The sequence below is a fragment of the Macrosteles quadrilineatus genome, unplaced genomic scaffold (assembly GCF_028750875.1).
Source record: "Macrosteles quadrilineatus isolate MER2022 unplaced genomic scaffold, UCM_ALF_1.0 Scaffold_1__1_contigs__length_201487025, whole genome shotgun sequence".
Taxonomy (NCBI): domain Eukaryota; kingdom Metazoa; phylum Arthropoda; class Insecta; order Hemiptera; family Cicadellidae; genus Macrosteles; species Macrosteles quadrilineatus.
Window position 1 is genome coordinate 94,057,841 of NW_026542594.1, and position 21,451 is coordinate 94,079,291.

Here is a 21,451-nt window from a genome sequence, read left to right on the forward strand (position 1 = left end):
GAATAAATAGGTCTAGAGCCCTTTAATTGACATGACGTTCCTACCCGTAAGAGATCCTAGCTTTATATGTAGATGGGTAATAAATATGTCTTGTTTATGGAAATATTTTATTTACAATCCACTGAGACAAATTTAAATTTGCTTAGTCTGCAGGTTTGCTGCAGCCGAGATATTTTTATGCGTCATGCATATTTATCTTTTTAATGTAATATGTAGGCCTGAAAAATTGAAATTTTGTTCATTTTCTTTCTTCATTTTCTTTCTTCAGACCAACTTGAACAACGCAGAAGGCGCCGACAAAAGAGAGACCGGGAGGAACGGAAAAGGGAGAAGAAGATTGCAGAAGAAGAGCTGCGGCAAATGGGACGACATGCCACCCCGCGGCTGCGTTTGGACTCTTTTCACCACTTCCCTCAATGTGGCATTCCAGAAGATGAGATACCTTCCCCGCCACCTAGGTACTAGTCCCATCCTTTCAATGCCTCTATGTTTAGGACTTGAATAATTGGTTCAAATGTTTAACTTTTTACCTAATACTAGAACATCAAATCTGTTGGTGGTAAATAAGTGTAATAAACTTGAAAGGTTTAGTAATAATTGTCATTTTAAATTCCTGATTTTCATTTTTTTAGCATGCATTTGAGTTTTAAAAAATCTGAAATCGTCCATTATTTTTGTTTTAAATTTAATTCAATTACTTAACACATTTGCTTAGGGTTTTTAAACTATCCATCCTCACTTTAATCAAATTAAATAAATAGGATTAAATTTTTCTTCAATGGTGTTGCTTCCAGTTTTAATTTTAATGGTAAAATCCCGTCATTGTTGATTGAGGGTACTAGTAGTATTTAGTAGTAGTATTATATTAATCCTTTTTTGTAACACATTGTTCTAACAGTTCAGATTAATCAACTCTATTTCGGTGTATGATTAAGCATATAATTTTATGACAATTATATTTTATGAGACTTGAATACAGTTTGTCATACTCATACAAATATTTTATCATATTTATCCTAATATCATCATACTAATACTAATCTATATAATTAATATGCCAACAAGAAATTTGTCCATTGAACTCCTCCGCCATTTCTCAACTGATTTTGACGATTCACGTTTCATTTGAATGAGCGTACCGCGTAGATTTGCAAACTGGCCTTAGTTTTTTTTAAGTCCCTTGGGCTTTGCCGTGGTGGCTTTTTAAGTTCCTATGTTATAATTATGAAGAACATATTTGTTTACATTAGTGATGGGTTGGTACTACTTTTTCAATGTCTGTACCGGTACCGGTTCCTAACCAAAATCGGTTCACTCGGTTCCGATACCATCGGTACCTGATTTTAAGTTAGGCTACTTAATTGTTTCATTTTTAAAACTAAATATCCCTATTTCAATTTTTTTAACTGATTATTTTTCACTAGATGACAACCCGTTGTGGTTAAATACAACGGTATCAAGGAAAATGAAATCCATTCACCACTTAACTCACTAATATTAATGGTACAGATTAAGCCCAAAACTTTAGAAACACACACATAACTTAAGGAACACACTTAAACCACAAATGCAAATTGTGAACAAAAACATACATGTAAACAAAAAAAATTAATGAAATAACAATACAACAATCAGCTGTTAAATTATCAACATGTGTTTCATATGATTAGATTATGCATGCCAGAAAAAACCCATCAATGCCATAAATATTTTAAAGAATTGGGGTCTGCATTCGGTACAGCAGCATTTTACATATAATAATAAATTACTTATCATAATCAACGTAGTTGGTTCTGAGCACAAAAAAGTCTTATCAGATGTTTGTTTGCCTACTGCCATAAAACTGTTTATGGCTTCATATTAAAGTTGTAACTAATCTACAATCTTATTTTACAAGTTAAATAATTTGTTATGGATATTTTATCTTTCTATTGATGAAACCAGAAGCGTAGTAGTAGTTGTTGTTTGCATAATTTTTTTCCCATTATGCAAGCCTACTCGGTCTTAAATTATGTCATTGCATGTTCTGTATCTTGTCTTATATTGTTGGATGTGGCTGTTAAGGTTTAAACGTGTTATGTTTCCTATACTTTTTTATTGTGTTAAAGGTACTTTATGCAATCTAAATCTTATTAACTAGAATTATGATAGTGATTTTGCTACCCTCATTGTAACCTACTCAATTTATATAGGCCATCCTAAATAATTAGGTCTAGGCCTGGGTCTTTTGACTCTTTGGAAGATCTTTAAAATATACTAAGAAAATTGGATTGAGTCTGAGATAATGAACTAATGATTGATATGTGTGGATGTTAACTTAGTACATGAAAAGACAATAATATTACTCTGTGGTAATCCAAATTTTAGTTTAAGAAAAAAACTTTGCAAGAGATGTATCCATCTTATAATTAGTTTTCAAGCTGATAAAAAAGATGCTCTTTGCCATTACTTCATCATAACACCCTGTTTTTCATTGTCATCTGTTGAATGTGAATAGCTGTCAACTACACTGTTTTTGTACTGAATGCTTTTATATGTTTTTAAAAGTTTAAAATACAACTAGACATTGTATTAGTTGGAAATAATTTTTATCATGCTATTCAAAGTAGCCTATCCCAGAGTAAAATAGGTAAAAATAAATAGATAGTAAATAAATAAGTAAATAGGTAAAGCCTTTATCTTAACTGTGATTTTTCTTGACACAATCCTTGTAGGAGTAAAAGGTTTTAATAATGTGTGGTATAGTAATTGTTGTTAGAAAACCATGAATGTAGGATACTATCCATTTTCATAGTAATGTCAATGTATTAACCCTAGCAGTGGCCAATGTTAGAAGTGGGGAATGGTCAACCCATTTTGGCGATTTTGCAGACCTTTTTTTGAAAATTCGTAAAAATTCAACTGTACAAGTAAACCTAGCCAACCTCATATTCATTTTGTTTGGAAAGAACAGGAGAATCTAGAAATAGTAATATCATAATGATGTAGACAGTGTATTTTATCGGTTAAGTGAAAAAAATAAAAAAAAATTTGATTTTTATTTGTGAAATTTCAAAAGTGGCCTCGGTATTTTTTTTCCTATGGATTTTTTATGGGAAATTCATTATATACATTTTGTAGACAATCTAATTCCCTACATAGAAATATATATCATGTTAGGAAAATTTTTTTTATAAGTTTTTGGGGCAAAATATAATGACAAACGCAGAACCGAAAAAATGGAAAACCGTATAGTGTTAGTTTATGTTGTAAAAAGTTATATAATATATGTGTATACTAATAATGATATATATATGTTTGTAAAGCTAATTAAGTAAGGAATCAAAAAAAGTCATAAAGTTTATGGTAAAAATTATTTTTTTACCTATAAACATATGTATATAAAATAATGTTTTTATATTTTAGTGATTTCGTGAGAAAAAAAATTCACAGTATTTGGTATACAACTTTTGTAGCAAATTTTGTTACTTCAAACCAACATAATAATCTTGTAGTGTATTCAATTACCTACATAAATATGTATAACATGTTGGAAATATTTTTTTTTTTTTGTACGTAACAGGGACATAATAATGGGTGAGGTTCATTTGTCCGAGTTTTCAACTGTCCAAGTTTGTTAAAAATCACAAAATATTTGAAAAATCATTTGTCCGAGTTTTCATTTGTCCAAGTTTTGATAAATAACTAATAGAACTACTATTGACGTATGGTCAAAAAACACTGTTTACCTTCCCCGTAGCAGCAAACCTAAGCACTTGCTTATTTATAGAAATATTTTATTAGGCGCGTAAACTGCCATCGGCAAGACTGGAAGTAAACTGAATACTGGCGTTGCCTTCGCCTGGCAGTGGTGAGCAACGCCTCCTAGTCTGCCCTATTTTGTGACCTAATTTTGAAACAAGATGCTTTTTGCCAACGTATTATTCGTGCACTTAAAGTTATTTTAATTTTTAAGCGCTATAAAAATTTACACCACCTAAATATATTGTACAGTTAGGCCCAGCGCAAACGGTGTGACTGTTTTACAACAACTGTTGCAAGCCAGTTGCAACTGAAACAAAGCCTCTGTCCGCACACGGTGTGACTGTTTTAAAACTACAGTTGCGTCTATTGTGAAATCAGTAAAGTGTCAATTTAAAGTGCAGTTACGTTGATTTAAGGCCTTAAGCACGCTTACTACGCCAGACTCATACGAAGAAGACGTTATTAGCTATTATCAATACCGAAGACAGCGAAGGGTACTGAGAGAGCATTGTGTTCACCCTTATTTGAGCAAGAATATTAGTACTAGGCTGTTGTAGCAGCTAGAGCTAGTGGGATAGGAAATTATAAACACTAAAAACACTATACGACAGTCAAAATACCACCAAACACCACAAAAACACCCTGTGGTCTCGTGCAACTGAAGTCTGCAACGCAACTGTAATGTCGGGCCCACGGTTGTATGTGACTGATTTCAAATCGCATACAACCAGTTGCGTCGTGTGTGCCTCCCCACTGCAATACATTGCCGAGGTCACAAAAGAGTTGCACGAGCAACTGGTTTGCAACGACAGTTGTAAAACAGTCACACCTTGTGCCCTGGGCCTAATTCACCGAGTATATTGTTGAACGTTTTGAAGACGTTGCCTATTTTAATACTGAGCACGTGTTGGCTGACAATACAGGTTCTTAATTGTAAATTGAAAAACTTATAATTTGTCCATTAATTAGATATAACTTTGCATTGTTAAATGACGTTTCCTATTAAACATTTAATTTTGATTATCAGCAAGTTTGTTTTTATTTACCTCAAGTTTACTAAATACTACTACTAAAATTTACTAAATACAACCACTATAAAAGACCAGCACACACATACAATTTTTATATCTTAACAGTCAGTACCTCTAAATACATTTTGGTTTCAATAATTGTACCATTGAAATAAGTTTATTAAAAATTATTAGCCTATGCAAAAATTACCATCCCAGATTATCGGGCATTTATGCAAAATAAGCATTTATCCTGTTATAAATACCCGGTTATTTTATGTCGCAAAATAAGCATTTATCCTGTTATAAATACCCGGTTATTTTATGTCATGCTTCCTAATTGATAACAATAATGCACACAGAAAAATATATTTCACTAAAGACTTCCATAATCTTATTTCATACAAACGTGGCTTGTGTTTATGAATCAATGAACTTTGATAGATTATTATGCGAGCATTGAGAGCATTGAGAGCATTGATATGAGAGCATTGAGAGCATTGATATGAAATTTATAATTGTGCAAAAATAATCGTTTTAGACGTTTTGGTTCAGCCTTTTTTCACGATCGTCCTATTGTATGGAAGTGCGTATGTCAGCAGCAGTGGCTTCACATGTGTTTCCAGACTGATTTTACTAAAGTTCCAACAAAAATTCCCTGCGAATCCCTGTCATTAGGCTCTGCTTCGGATTTGGTCTCGACCAACAATGAGCCTGACTTTCATATCATTAGGCTCTGACTCGTGAACCCATTTTTTTGTTGTAGCTTATATAGTCCGGGACCAACGTCTGGTCGCGGACTATCAAGTGCCGAGCTCTTGAACCGCCCCTTAAAGTTTATCTCTGATAAGGGGTTGAATTTGAAAATTAATTAATTTATCATTCATTATTGATGGACCTAAACAGGTGTACTCTTATGATTGTGAAACTTATGTTTGCTTTTTTGTGGAAATCCTTGCTTTTGAAAGAGACATGCTTAAATACGGTACCATAAACATGGTCAAATTTTCCATATTACTCAATATGATCAAAATTATCTGATACGGACTAGATCCCGTCTAGCTTATGTTCTAAAAAAAAACAGTAGTGTCTGGTTTATAATGTAGTGAATTAATTGTTGTTCCAGAGTGACCTCAGCAGATTCCAGTAGAACCAGCAGTCCATTATCTCGCAGATCTGTTTCCCCCACTCCCGCTCTTGCTGCACTGACCCTCGACTCTTATGATTCTGGCCCCTCTTTTGCTCAGGTACACTAATAACTAGAGATGGACAAGTCTCAAAATTTCGGAAAATTTTCAGGAAAAAATATTTCTATTCATTGTGACAAGACTGCATTTGATTCGTTTGTTGAGGATTTTGCCAACGATTTTTTGAATGACGATGATGCTTTTTACACGATCGTGGGAAATGTTGCTGGTATGGCAGACAATGATTATGTCTCCTCAAACGAAAAATATGTTCACTATGATTCCTGGTAGGAACCTAGAAAGAGATGACTACGTCTCCGTGATTGCGACAGATGATCAAGATGACGCTTCGAACACGGGGCGTGGTGTCGATGATCATGACGTGACTGCAGTGTATGTTGCAGGGTGTCAAGTAGGGGTGTACGAATAGTGATTTTCAACCTCGAGCCGAGCCGAGCCGAGCTTTTTAAAAAATTTTCAAGCTCGAGCTTTTTCGAGCCGAGCTTTTCCTAGCGTCACCTTATCTAAATTATTAAACTTTTTTTCTTAAAACAGTGCATAATAATAATAATAATGTTCAGTCAATTTTTAAATAAACACAATGTTATTTTAATACATATGTTTAAAAACATTGAGAATTGTCAAGACACCAAGTAGTAGATAATCACGATAAGAATTGAACTAAATTAAGATGCAAGAAATAAAAGGATATCGATTGAAGGGCTGACGAGATATGCAGTGGAGACAGAGACAATCAGATTGTCTTTCATAACAGAGCAGCAACTCGACATTGAATGACGACAGCAAGTCGATTACATAATGTATATTGTAACTACTATGAATATCTAATTCTATTTTGTATAAATAAATACAAAATAAATTTAAAAACACATGATTATTCTTGTTGTTTTCATTACACAAAATATTTTTGTTTCATGAATTGTATTAATCAAAAAAGAACATGGTTTGTTTGGATCCAAAAAGGTGGAGAGACAAGTAAAAAGTAAACTTATATATTTAAAAAATATAATTGACATATAGAGGAAATAGACCAAAACACTAAAACTAATAGAATAACACACAACGTAAACAAGAAATGAAATACAGAATAGTGATTTAACACTGTCTCTGTCACTTAATTTTGTTATCTAGAAGGGTCGGCAAACTAATCAATAAATAGCCAAAACCAGTTTCCTCCCCTTCTCACAGTCTCGCCGAACCCCTCCCACCCTAAGCCGGGAGGCCCAACACTTTGTCCTTGAAACACCCTAGCCTCTGAAACAATAAACCCTTACACCCGCCTGCGTTGCTGTTTTGACAACAGGTTTATGAATGCGATCACTATTTTTCATTTTCCAGAATTAACTATCAATTATTATTATTTGCAAGTTACAAATTGGAAACTACATCACATTATGGTATTCAATGATCCATGTACTATCAAAAATTAATAATTCATTACTTATTTTGATAATACAAAGCATTCATTACAGCACGCACCACTTATCGATATATATATATATATATATATATATATATATATATATAACGATGTACGGAGGGATAATGCTACTTGATTTTTAGATTCAGTGATATCACTACCGGCCGTCCCCCCTCCGCGCCACTTCCGGCGTTCGAGGCCGGGTAGCAGTATCCCTCACTCAGTATTTACTCGAGCCGTGCGTCGATTCTACGCCAGTTGATACGAAATGCAGGATAGTACTACCTAAAATACGTGTTGCCAACTGTTGAATTAAACCCCACTGTCATCTCACAACTTCTTTATTTACTGTTATTTTATTCTTTAACTAGCTGTGTGCCCGTTCTACGCACGGGGATCTTATAGTAGTCAGTTGAAACCTTCTTATATTAAGATTAAGAACAACAGTTAGTTTGCATATTTGCAGATATGCTGGCAAAACTATTATATATAAACCTTCGCAAATACAGTATCTGACAGTTCAAGCCAAAATAAATGCTTCGCAATTAAATGTCACCCGGATCGTCGTGGTCCATATGTCCAATGATTAAACTAAAAAATGTTTTATAGATCCATGAAGCGTAGCCCTAAAGTAGGCCTATAATTGAAAGTTACTTTCCACATCGGTTAACTTAAACGTATTTAAAGTACTACCTCAACCTCACCATTTAACACTTTATTCCGGTTGACATTTTCAGTATCAAAGGTGCTCTTGTCCATTCCGTGAAACACTGAGAAATAAGGACATTAATGCGTTACCAACAGACATACACACAACAATCCAAAAAAGGCCACGAACTATTGATACATAAACAATATAAAGGCGTAAACAATTCATGATGGTTTGCCCAACAAATGTTTTACTCAAATAGGTTATCATTTTCTTAGCATACCGGGTAAGCTAAGATTTGGAATCCAGACAGAAAAAGCAAAACTTATACAGAGTTAAGACATCACTTAAATTGAATACGGACGGCTCTAATAAATAAGGTGCAACACCAACGATAACTAATTTGTAAACTACAGTGATGTGTTGGTACCTACGTAAAAATGATTCTAGCAGCTACCAACGGTTCTAAGGAAAAGAACCAGTACCTACGTAAGAACCTACCGAACAACTATAGTACATCCGACCAGTTAAATACATTAATATCTAGTCCCGAGGTTATTGATCTCTTGCTTTTGGATTTTCTCGTAAAAAGTTATAGCGTAAACTTATCGGTGTCAGTTTGAAAAAAAAAAACAACCTTACACAAACAACTTTTTGTTATTTAATAGATTACGCATTCTCAAAACAATGATTAGTATATCTATTAACATTAGAAGGAAATGTGACGAAAATCACACAATGTTGGGGTTTTGGTCATTTGTAATTATATTTCTTAAGTAGGTAGGCCATGTATTCTATGGAAAAGTACCGGTATCAAGGATCGTCGTCAAAAAGGTTGTTATGAATAAATATGTAGGCTTACGTACCCAAGATATGAGCTATGGGCCTATTGGCTGTATGGTCCAGCGATTGCATCACACGGTGAGTAGAAACAGAAAGTGACACATTGGAAAAGCGAGTTTAGCACTTCCTCTGTTAAACCTCTGTTACAATCACCCACTGCAGTTGTGATTTTTTACTTTACACTTTACACAACCGCCATTGAAGCGCCGTCAATGATTGGAAACCTTTTTTGTAAGCTATTGGCGACGATCATTTCAGTGTCCAGCCCTATACAACACTGATTCAAGGTCTTCTTTCTGGTTGTCAAAACTCAAGAAACATTTTATACTCAAAGAATTTCTGGTTCCGATTTGGACGATGTCTAGTTATTTAATTTTATTTACGGTTACACTATTAGGCTATATTATTGCACTTGCGATTAATTAAATCCGTTATGTAAGAAAAACGTTTTTAATCTCACTTGGTTGGGATTTGCTTTCACAACGTGATTCGAAATGGTTGCGGTATTTGTAAACAACATTTGTAAACATATCATTGACAGCTAGAAAAAATAATCTTGATCCGAACAGCTGTTCGTTATTTCATAGACGATTATCTATACAGGGTGTCCCGGAACTCTCTACCAATATTTTAGGGCATTGCTCCTGGGTAAGAAACATACCTCAATATCATATTTAAATTGTCCGGAAGTCCTTGGTTACTCACCCAGCCACCATTTTGTTTCTTTCAGTTATTAATTTTTTTCTAAAGAATGGTTAAACATACGAAATGGAAACTTTGCACAAACATTTATGACAACTAGACAAAGCTACAAAAAAATTATGAAGATTTTTCAAAGTCATAAAACAAAATTGCGGCCATTTAAAATTTTGTTTCTTAAATAACTCAAAAACCATTGATTTTACAGAAATTTTAAATGGCCACCATTTTGTTTTATGAATTTTAAAAATCGTGATAATTTTTTGGTAGCTTTGTCTAGTTGTTATAAATGTTAGTGCAAAGTTTCCATTTCGTATGTTTAACCATTCTTTAGAAAAAAAATAATAACTGAAAAAAAACAAAATGGTGGCTGTGTGAGTAACTAAGGACTTCCGGACAGTTGAAATATGATATTTAGTTATGTTTCTTACCCAGGAGCAATGCCCTAAAATATTGGTAGAGAGTTCCGGGACACCCTGTATATATAATTCCGTAAGTCAAATTTTTGTAAAGAAATTGTGAGTGACTGGATGGCCGTAGAAGGATGGGAGGGGTCTTATTTTAAAGGTCTTGACGTGAATTTTGAGGGAAAACTATTCATTTTTCTTATTTTTTTTTACCATAAATTCACAACAGAATAAAACTTTTCCCATTAAAACAACATGGGGTTTAATTTGTTTACATCTTTTGAAATTAAAACAGCTGTGCCACAGATTTGAAAACAGTGATCAATACACACATTTGGTTTACTTTTAGCCAGTCAACTATGAAATGTATACTATAATAAAACTGAAATATTGAAGATTAGTCGGAAAAACGTCTGCATTCTTTGTTTATATTTAAATCATATACTCAAGTTTCATTTTTTCATGCTTTTACGTTATTGTCGTGTTAAAGGAATAAACGACATAGAATAAATATTTTGTATAAATAATCAAAGAGTCGAAATTAAATCTAACTTGTGTTTTGTTTTTATTTTTAAATCATATGTTCAAGTTTATTTTAAATGATGTTGTTTTCTTTATATTTCTACACATTTTAAGGTTAAGGTTGTGTAAATATATACAACTAAAATAACCTATAAATGTTATTGGTTCTAAAATAGTGGATTTGCATTCCTTCGTAAGTAAATTTTTAGTGCAGTGAATATACAACGTAGAGTAATCATATTCTATCATACTTTTATAAAATCACCAGGGATTCAAGATGTTTTGGTATGTAGGCTGCTGGATATATATTCTTTTCATTATAAGTACTGTAATTAATATGAACGCCAGGGGAATACCACAAAGGCGGGGAACTGTTCATAGGAATGACAGTGCGCGTAGGAGAGCAAGAGTAGATAATGACGAACTTAATCAAGATATGTTACAACCCCTTTTTAGGAGACCCATGGTAGACGAGAGAAATGTGAAGATCCATGATGCAGGATTATTGGACCAAGAGTGCATTCAATGTAGTGCTCTTCATTTTAGAGAAGAACTAACGAATAATCATTTTATGACATGTTGCCATAACGGACTTATTAACCTTCCTCAGTCAAAAACTAATGTAGAACTTAAAAGTTTGTTTGAAGAGAGCCCACAACTGTATAAATTCATTCGACAATGCAACAGTGCGATGGCTTTTGCTTATTTTTCAGCCAGTAAGAAAGATATTCCAGGAAAAGGACCATACTGTTTCAAAATTCAAGGACAGATTTATCGTTCAATCTCAGATTTGCTGCCTCAACATGATGAAGACCCATGTTGGCCAATTGTATGGCCAATTGTACATTATTGACACATCAACAGCAACAGAAATTCGTCAAAGGCGTCGAGAAAATAGTGACTTAAAACCTGAAATATTGTCAAAACTAGCTGAAATTCTATTAGAAAATCCATTTGCACAAATTTACAAAAGAGCTTCGGAAGAAATGGTTGTAGGCCTACAAGGTGACAGTGAATTAGAACTTAGGTTTGTAGACAGGATAAATATGGATCGTCGTAGGTATAATAAGCCTACTGCAAATGAAATTGCAGGCGTCTTCAATTCATCTGAAGGCGAACCTCCAATGAATTTTTAAAATTCCAAACAGGGAAGCTTTTATTTATCCTCATTAACCACAAGACCAAAGCTACCTTAGTAAACCAGTATTTATTCACAAACAATGATATGTTTGCTGCCTTTTCATGTTAAACCACTGGAGTGATTCAAATTATTTATTGAAAATGACATCAACAAAAGCAAACAAAGAAGAACAACAAACTGGTTTTTACACAAAAGATATGGTAGGGATTCATATTCTGACACATAGATAATGTTATTCTGAGTTTGTTTAAATACCGGTATTGCAAAAAGTTGTTTTACATTTGAGCTTTTTAGGGACTTATGTCCCTACAAGCCACTAGTGTGATAAAAATTGAACGATAATTTGACAAAAATTGCACAAAACTGCATTTTTGAACGTCCGTAATTTTATTTACAAAGTAGTGAGGCTATATTTAAATCACTTAAGACACTCTCGCCAATCCAGTGAATACATTAAAATGACTTGGATCTTGATAGGTACTCTGGTTTTCACGGAGAAGATTGCGTAAAATGCCATCTTGAGTGTTACAGACAAAGGGAAAGACAGACAGACAGACAGACAGACAGAAATAGAGATAAGACTCGTTTCTCCTTCTTTAATGTATAAAACGTAAAAATAACCTAAAAGTATATAATTCTGAGCAAAGTACAGACAAAACTCTAATTTTATTTATATAGATTTTCGTATTACCTAAATTATAAACTTACATATGTTTTGTGAAGTGTTACGTTCATTTATACAATTCCCATTATGTACGGACTTTGTCTCGTTATAATATCCCGCATATGACCTTTGACTATTATTACAATAGTTATTCTGTATCCAATAGTGAATGATATAACATACGATTTTTCAAAACATATTATTATTAACCAATCGTTTCAATTGTTTAAATTTAAAATTCTCATAATGCAACTGGTTAAATGAAATATAAAATTCCAAAGTACAAATGATAAAAGACACGTCATTTCTCAGATACAACTAATCTCAGTTTAACATTGTTGTTATTAACTCCGTTTAGTGATTAATTTAAAATGAATGTAGGATAAGTAAAAACAGTCGATGATGCGTAGAATCATTGCAATAATAAAATGCTGATAAGTTTCATCGTAGGTGAACGCAATGCTTAGAATCTGTTTTAAATTACACAAGAAATGACAATATGTATACGTGTACTAGTGGATGATGTTCTAATATTTTGAATGGTTACGTAACCTTAAACATTAACGTCAAGTTATTTATAGGCCTACTGTGAATATATATTTAGTCTGTGATTTTCGGTTTTTGGACGACTTTTAACTCGATGTACAAAAAGTATATGTGACATAGTTACTACTCGGTGTAGGTGTAACATATTATGTTTTCTGAGGGAAATATATTTTTCAATAATTACTAACGATTACAAATGATAAAATTGTAAGTAGAACCTTTGTTTTAGTAGGGTGATCTTTAATCCGTGTAGTTTTTGCTGGACTAAATAAGGATCGATATACGGTTTACTGTTAGTTTTTTATATGTCAAAGAGTCGTTTTCACCAAAACTGTTACTGTTAACACGCATAGATTTTTTACTAAGCTCTGTACTACAATAACATTTCACTTCATGACGGTTACCCCTGTTGTAATAAAAATACTAAACCACCCAATCCACTGTCAAGTTTCGTATGTTGTATAATACCGATTATACATGTATAAATTGTTGTTTAGCAAAATTTTACAAACAAAATTATTAAATATATTTCATGCTTTACCACAGTGGGGTAGATACAACACCTCTTGAACATATAGGAGGTGAAAAATTCTTCCAGAAATTTGTTTTAAAAGTAAGTTACTTTTTTATTATTGTTTAAGGGTTGACGGCCTCTTTTAACCTTGCATTTGCACACATAGACTAACCACCCGTGCGTGGATCGTATACAGCTAAGCAAGGAGGGAGCCGGTACAGTTAAACCACCCGGCTTATATACCACCACCATTAAAAACATGTTTTGAAAAAAAAATATTTTATCTTTTTTACTTCTATTATAATTAAGCTTATTATTTTGTTTATCGATAACTGGTACCAGATAAACTACAATACCAGTGGCAGTAGCCAACAGCAAAGTTCCTATGCGCGACCAAATCTGGTTGGGCTATAGGTGAAGGGCAGGGTTTCTGAAGGGGTTGGTCAGGGGACTTTTGTGAAACCTTTTGTATATTGCTCCTCACTCAAATATATATATCCCCAGCACTGCCAATAACCGGTACCCGTATGCTGTTTGCGCGCCAAACGTACTCGTGTCACCGAACAGTCAACAGCTTACAAACCACTCCCCTCTCTCGCACTACGCTTCGTCCGGTCCTCAGTCGTCTGGTGTAGTGAGCTCGTGTTTGATATTTTGCTACAAATAAACTTTCATTGAATGTAATAATTTAGCCTAGGGTTTTACGGTTTCATTAAACTTTTTATACTGCTATGAATTTTTTTAAGAATCGCTAAGATAATATGGAGTTAGCTCTTTTTTTAATATTCAACGTAGTTACAGAAATAACACACAAAACATAAAATACACAAACAAATAAAAAGCATAAAACTGCAGTTTAGATAGATATTATAGGTGATTGGGATGAAGCAGCGACTACAAAACTTGAAGAATGTTCCGATATTTGGATTGTTTATAATTTTAAAATCCCCGTATTCGTGACTATATGGATACGAGTGTCTATGTGTTATTACAGTCAAGGTCTGTTAATTGTTAGTTAAAAAATCCCGGGGGAGCCCTCCAGTAGCCCTATTGACGAAGGTCTATCTACGACACTCTTTACAGTACTAATTAGTACTTAAATGGCTTTTTTCAAACAGTACCAATGTAGTAAATAGGCAAAATATCAATGACAATTTTTGACAAAATTTTTATATTTGCATAATATCCATTTAATAGTATCATATCGTTATGCTTTCTACAGCCTTGAGCTTTATTCTATTCATTTTTGCTTTAAAGAAAACAGAAACGATGAAGAATGAAAATCATTGATAAATCACGAGCTCTATTATCCCTATTGTTTGTAAAACCCCACTAGTATTGCACTTTACCATAGTTTTAGACTATATGTCTGCGAAAGCTTAATTTAAAATACTATCTAAACGAAACTCTAACTACTATCATTATTTGTTTAATAATTAAAACCAATGCAACGTGAGGTCTGGATTCAATTCGAGCATGCCAGTAATATCGGTAATAAATATTTAAATTTGTTTATTTATTCTTTTTTTATTTAAATATAACATTCTCAACTTCTACCCCTAAATATGCCGATTCATAATGTTTATTACAACTATGATCGAAAATTTAGACATACGGTCAACACAAAGTATTATAATTCACGGGACGATTATGAAAACACACAGGTTTTTATTAAAGAACAGATTGTAAAAATTTATTGATCTGTATGTCGAAATGTATGTTTTAGTATGTAAGGATTCCAATTTTGACATTTTCAAAATTTCGAAAACTCACGGTTTAGGCTGTAGAGAGAAGAAAATACGGGGAAACGCAAATATTGATTTAAATAGATTTTTTGTGTTGAAATTCAAATATAATAGACTCAAACCCAACCCCGAAATATGCTTATTTCAGAATGTTGATCGAAGAGAATCTTAATTATTAATTTTAAAAATCTTATTGTGTTAAAATTTAAAAATAAAAGTTTCAAACCCTAAACCAAATAATGATGATTCAAAATGGTTATTACAACTATGATCGATAATGTAGCCATAAGGTCAATAAAAATTATTATGTTGAGCGCGACTATAAAGACAATATACAGTTTGTTATTATGTCGAACCCTATTAATCTGTATGTCAAAATGTATGTTTTGGTATGTGAGGAATCCTATTTTGACATTTTCAAACTTTCGAAAATGCACCGTTAAGGCTGTAGAGTTGAAAACACAGAGAGTCTTAATTATTAATTTTTTAAATCTTTTTGTGTTGAAATTTAAATATAATAGTTTCAAACCTTAAACCAAATAATGCTGATTCAAAATGGTTATAACAACTATGATCGATAATGTAGCCATAAGGTCAATAAAAATTATTATGTGAGCGCGACTATAATGACAATATACAGTTTGTTATTATGTCGAACCCTATTGATCTGTATGTCAAAGTGTATGTTTTAGTACGTGAGGAATCCGATTTTGATTTTTTCAAACTTTCGAAAATGTACCGTTTAGGCTGTACAGTTAAAAACTCGGAGAAACTCAATTATTAATTTAAAAAATCTTTTTGTGATAAAATATAAATATAATAGTATCAAACCCTAAACCAAATAATGATGATTCAAAATGGTTATTACAACTATGATCGATAATGTAGCCATAAGGTCAATAAAAATTATTATGTTGAGCGCGACTATAATGACAATATACAGTTTGTTATTATGTCGAACCCTATTAATCTGTATGTCAAAATGTATGTTTTGGTATGTGAGGAATCCTATTTTGACATTTTCATACTTTCGAAAATGCACCGTTAAGGCTGTAGAGTTGAAAACACGGAGAGTCTTAATTATTATTTTTTTAAATCTTTTTGTGTTGAAATTGAAATATAATAGTTTCAAACCCTAAACCAAATAATGCTGATTCAAAATGGTTATGACAACTACGATCGATAATGTAGCCATAAGGTCAATAAAAATTATTATGTGAGCGCGACTATAATGACAATATACAGTTTGTTATTATGTCGAACCCTATTGATCTGTATGTCAAAGTGTATGTTTTAGTATGTGAGGAATCCGATTTTGATATTTTCAAACTTTCGAAAATGTACCGTTTAGGCTGTACAGTTAAAAACTCGGAGAAACTCAATTATTAATTTTAAAAATCTTTTTGTGTTGAAATTTAAATATAATAGTCTCAAACCCCAAACCAAATAATGCTGATTCATAATGGTTATGACAACTATGATCGATAATGTAGCCATAAGGTCAATACAAATTATTATGTTGTGCGCGACTATTATAACAATATACAGTTTGTTATTATGTCGAACCCTATTGATCTGTATGTCAAAGTGTATGTTTTAGTATGTGAGGAATCCGATTTTGATATTTTCGAACTTTCGAAAATGTACCGTTTAGGCTGTACAGTTAAAAACTCGGAGAAACTCAATTATTAATTTAAAAAATATTTTTGTGATAAAATATAAATATAATAGTCTCAAACCCTAAACAAAATAATGCTGATTCATTATGGTTATTACAACTATGATCGATAATGTAGCCATAAGGTCAATAAAAATTATTATGTTGAGCGCGACAATTATGACAATATACATTTTGTTATTATGTCGAACCCTATTGTTCTGTATGTCAAAATGTATGTTTTAGTAGGTGAGGAATCCGATTTTGACATTTTCAAACTTACGAAAATGTACCGTTTAGGCTGTAGATAGAACAAAACGAAGAAAATCAAATCTATATTATATTAATAGGCAAGCATTTTTCTTTAAACCCTTTTTTCAGCTCGAGTGCATGGCAGGGAAAATCTACGCATACTGTTGGAAAGATATTTTTCTTTAGATGTGCAGAATGTCTTTATAAATAAAAATAGGCTCAAAAATAAGCACAGAAAATGAATTTTAAATGTTGAAAAACTTACATGTTTCTTATGGGTTGACATTCTGGTGACGATATAACAACGAAATATAAACAGAAAATGAAAAAAATGGAAGAAACTCCAATCACATGTTTTATGCTCAGTGTGGTTGTGAAAATAGAGATGTCTGTACATTGCATATTTTTGGTCGAGTTTCGACCACTGGGCGACCTCTAGTAATGATTAAAAAGATTAAAAAAAAACTGCCGTTTCAGAACGGTTATTAGTAAAATACAATGCCGCAAATTTGAGCTTACAATAAAAATGGTAGCCGTTCAAAGATTCAAAAAGGCAGATTAAGGGAATGGCTGCCATTTTTGACTTGGTTGTCCGTTTGAGTTCGGGCTTGCGGCATGGTGCTTTATTAAATAAGACCTATAATTTTATACCAAACTTGATCCATGCTTCAATTTGAGGATTTTGCCTTACTCCTCATGGGCCACTCTCCTTAAGATGGAAAAATCTACGCGAGCTTGCGTAGTGGTTAGAGCGAGGGACTTCAGTCTCTGAGGTTCCGGGTTCGATCCCCGCCAAGTCACCTATTTGATTTGATCTAAGTGATAATGCCGCAACCCCTAGGTCTAGCTTGAAGTAATGTGAAAAACAATACCAGGCTCGTGCCTAGCATCCAAGAAAAAAAATGAAAAAAATGAAATAATACCTCGAAAAAGGTAGACATTTATAGTTACTAGTGTACATGTTGTAAAGTATTACAGGATTTGCAAACCAGCTATCAAAATTTCAACAAAACACATCTACCTTCCCTGTAGCAGCAAACCTAAGAACTCATATTAAAGTTAACTTAATGTTATTTAAATAGGAAAGAAATGACCATTTTCAGGGAATATCTTTGTATAAATTTAGCCAGGTAAATGGAAATTTGCTTAGTCTGAAGGTTTGCTGCGGATATGCAATTTTAATAACAGCAATATTCAAACAAACTCGATCAACAAATGATGTAACTGAAAGAATTCCAGACTAATGACATTAACATATAGTTTGACAGTTCCATGTTAAATGTTTACATTCGGGCATAGACAAAAATGATACGGGCGAGTGACATTTTATTAATGTTTTTGATCCCTACCGTTCCTGTTCTAATAATCATGCAGTATTTAATATGTTTGGACCAGCTGTGTGGAATTGTGAAATCAAAATTAATTTGACAGTTCTGCTTATTTACATTTTAAAATTTTGTGGGTTTGTTCTTTGTTACCATGGATACCATCAATACATATTTCACTTTTAATTTCTGACAACAGCTGGAGTTCCATAACAAATTTTGTTTTCCATGTTAATCTTATGGAAAAATACGAAACTTTAAAGGGCCCCAGGGCCTCACTCTCTAATTATTTCCTTAAAAAGAAAGTTTCCTGCACAACTTCACGTTACGCTCTTTCCAATGACACCAAAAACATGTCAATCGGTTCAGTAGTTTCGGAGGAGTAATTGTCACAAAAACCCTGCTTGCGTATTAAATAAGTATAATAGATAATTGATTTACAAAGTGCCATTCCTTTATTTATAAAGGTCAACAAAATATATTATCTCGTCCTGGGACTTTTCAATCACACTGTGTACATAGATTTACCCTAGGATGTTAAGTGCACAGCATTCAAATACAGTGCTGATAAGAGAGCAATTGCCGTTTTTTTTAATAAGAGGGGAGTTTTCTTAACATCCTTGTATAAGGCCTATAGGTAAAACTTTTAGTGTCCTTTTAAGAGTCTTGTGTTTTACAAAATAGGCATTCTAACACACTTGGAGAATGAATTTCCAAAATAAATCCAATAGATTCAAGGGGACTGTCCCCTCAACAGACTTGTGTAATTCTGTGCCCTCACAACATCTTTGTGCAATAGGGTTTCTCCTCTGTAGTTCTTATTCCGTTGCTTATTTAGTACAATCAGCTCGTCGTTGGCCCTATCATAACCGGAGCCATCTAGCCTTGATTATAGTATAGCCTCCGTCTATAGTATAATATCTATACATGTTAATAAGCATATCAATGCACTAGCATATAGCTTTTCTAAACGTTACAGTCATATAATGTTCTTTGTGATTAGATTGCTTTAAACGTCGTACATAATATTTTGCTGCGGCTCGTTCATCTTGGTTTGTCAGGCCATTTAATTACCTTCTGTTCAATTAATTTCCTTATTTCTCTGCTTATTGAGTTAAATCAGCTCATCGATATATTTGTCTTTTGTCGGCTACAGTGTCCGTAACATGATTTTTCGCTACTGTTGCCTATACCCCAATGAACATACATACTATAGTCCCGCAAACATGCCCCTGATTTATCGTCTGTCACTCAGGTCGTAAGAGTCCTGCAGTTTTACTAAATGCCTTTATTAACTTATATTACCTTTTAGCGAATTCCCCATATAGGGAATAAGCAATTACCGTAAGTCTCATGTTAACATGTTAACAACTCATGTTTTTTATTGGGTGAAAGATTCACATCGATCCACAGTTGCCTTTGGCAGTTACCCGCCCTTTTCCATTTGTGATGTGTTATAAAAATGCAGCTTTCTCCGCTCCGTGTGATATCCATACACTCGCACACATCTCAGGTCACAAGTGTTCTGCGAACTTCAGATTCCCATCTTCCCAAAGCTTATATTGCTATCCAACTGTAGTTAGTTTCGTGCACTCTCAAAAAATGTCTCGAGGCGTAGTCGACGTTGTCAGTCCTTATTCGTCTTTGTGCCTAGCCATGTATAAGTCACGCCAGGTTGGTAAATGAGATTCTTAATTTCTTGCACACCATCCCGCACAATCTAGTTGGAAACTGTATTACAGTGTACTGGAACAATATTAACTTAATGTACTGGACCGATTTTGATTATTGGAAGTTACCGTAAAAAAAATCATAATTATGACGTTTTTGCGTACCAGCATTTGTCCCTCATATTCGTTCTCAGGTAGTAAGAGTCATGCAGTTTTCCAATATATGTTTGTTAATAGCTCGAATTACCTTTTGTATTCTGTGAAGTGTGTTTCACAGTTGTCTCGAGGCGTAGTCGACGTCGTAAGCCCTCCTTCGTTTGCGCCTAGCCGTGTATAAGTCATACTCGGTTGGTAAACGAATTTCTAATTTTGTTGCACCCCATCAGGCACAATCGAGTTGTAAATTGTATTGCAATATACTGGAACAATTGACTTGACGTACCGGACCGATTTTGGTGGTTGGAGTTGCCATACAAAATAAAGTCGTCTTACAGTCGGAGATGCTTGTTGTAGCGTACCTTCATTTGTCTCTCATATTCGTTTTCAGGACGTAATAGTCCTGCAGTTTTCAATAAATGCTTGTTATATAGCTCGTGTTACGTTTTGTATTGTGTCAAAGGTTCACATAGTTTTACAGTTGTCTTCGGCAGTTACCCACCCTTTTTGTTCGTGAGGTGTTATGCAAATTTAGCTCTCTCCGCTCCGTTTGACATTCATACACTCGCACATATCTCGGGCTACAAGTGTTCTGCGAACTTCCTTAAAAATACCCTCTTTCTAAAGCTTACATTGCTATCCAACCGTTCATTAAGTTTCGTGCACTTTCACAGTTGCCTCGAGGCGTGGTCGACGTCGTAAGATCTCCTTATTCGTTTGTGCCTAGCCGTGTATAAGTCATACCAGGTTAGTAAATTAAATCTCGCTCTTTTGCACCCTATCCCACACAATCTCATTGAAACTGTATTACAGTGTACTGGAACAATTAACTTGATATACTGGACTGATTTTGGTGATTGTAATTTGCCGTTAAAAAATCCTAATTGTGATGAAAGTCAGGGACGCTTGGCGTAACATACCTGCCACGATTACTAGAAAAAATCGTGGTACCACGATTACTAGAAAAATACCAGTATGGATCATAAACATAAACAAAATGACATTGTTGGCCCGAATCCTATACTAATAGCATTGAACATATGATTTGGCAGTTCCATTTAGGCAATGTTAAATAATGTTTATTATCGGGCCAAAAACGTCATTTGTTTATGTTTATGATCCATACTGGTATTTTTCTAGTAATCGTGGTACCTGCATTTGTCTCTCATATTCGTTCCTTAAACTAATGGAATTGTTATTGTAGTTCATGCTGAACATATTTTATTTTATAATGTTAAATTAATCATAATAAAAAATAATTTAAATAAGGAAATGTTGT

At 33.5% G+C, this 21,451-nt stretch overlaps 1 protein-coding gene across 1 annotated transcript in view; it reads left to right on the plus strand.

Moving 5' to 3' along the window:
• LOC128988945 (RING finger protein 10) overlaps positions 1 to 21,451 on the plus strand; it is a 177,604-nt gene that overhangs the window by 144,909 nt on the left and 11,244 nt on the right. The window contains exons 12-13 of the mRNA XM_054410780.1: positions 269 to 458; positions 5,881 to 6,001. Of these exons, the coding sequence (XP_054266755.1) occupies positions 269 to 458; positions 5,881 to 6,001 (311 nt within the window). The remainder of the gene's footprint in view (positions 1 to 268; positions 459 to 5,880; positions 6,002 to 21,451) is intronic.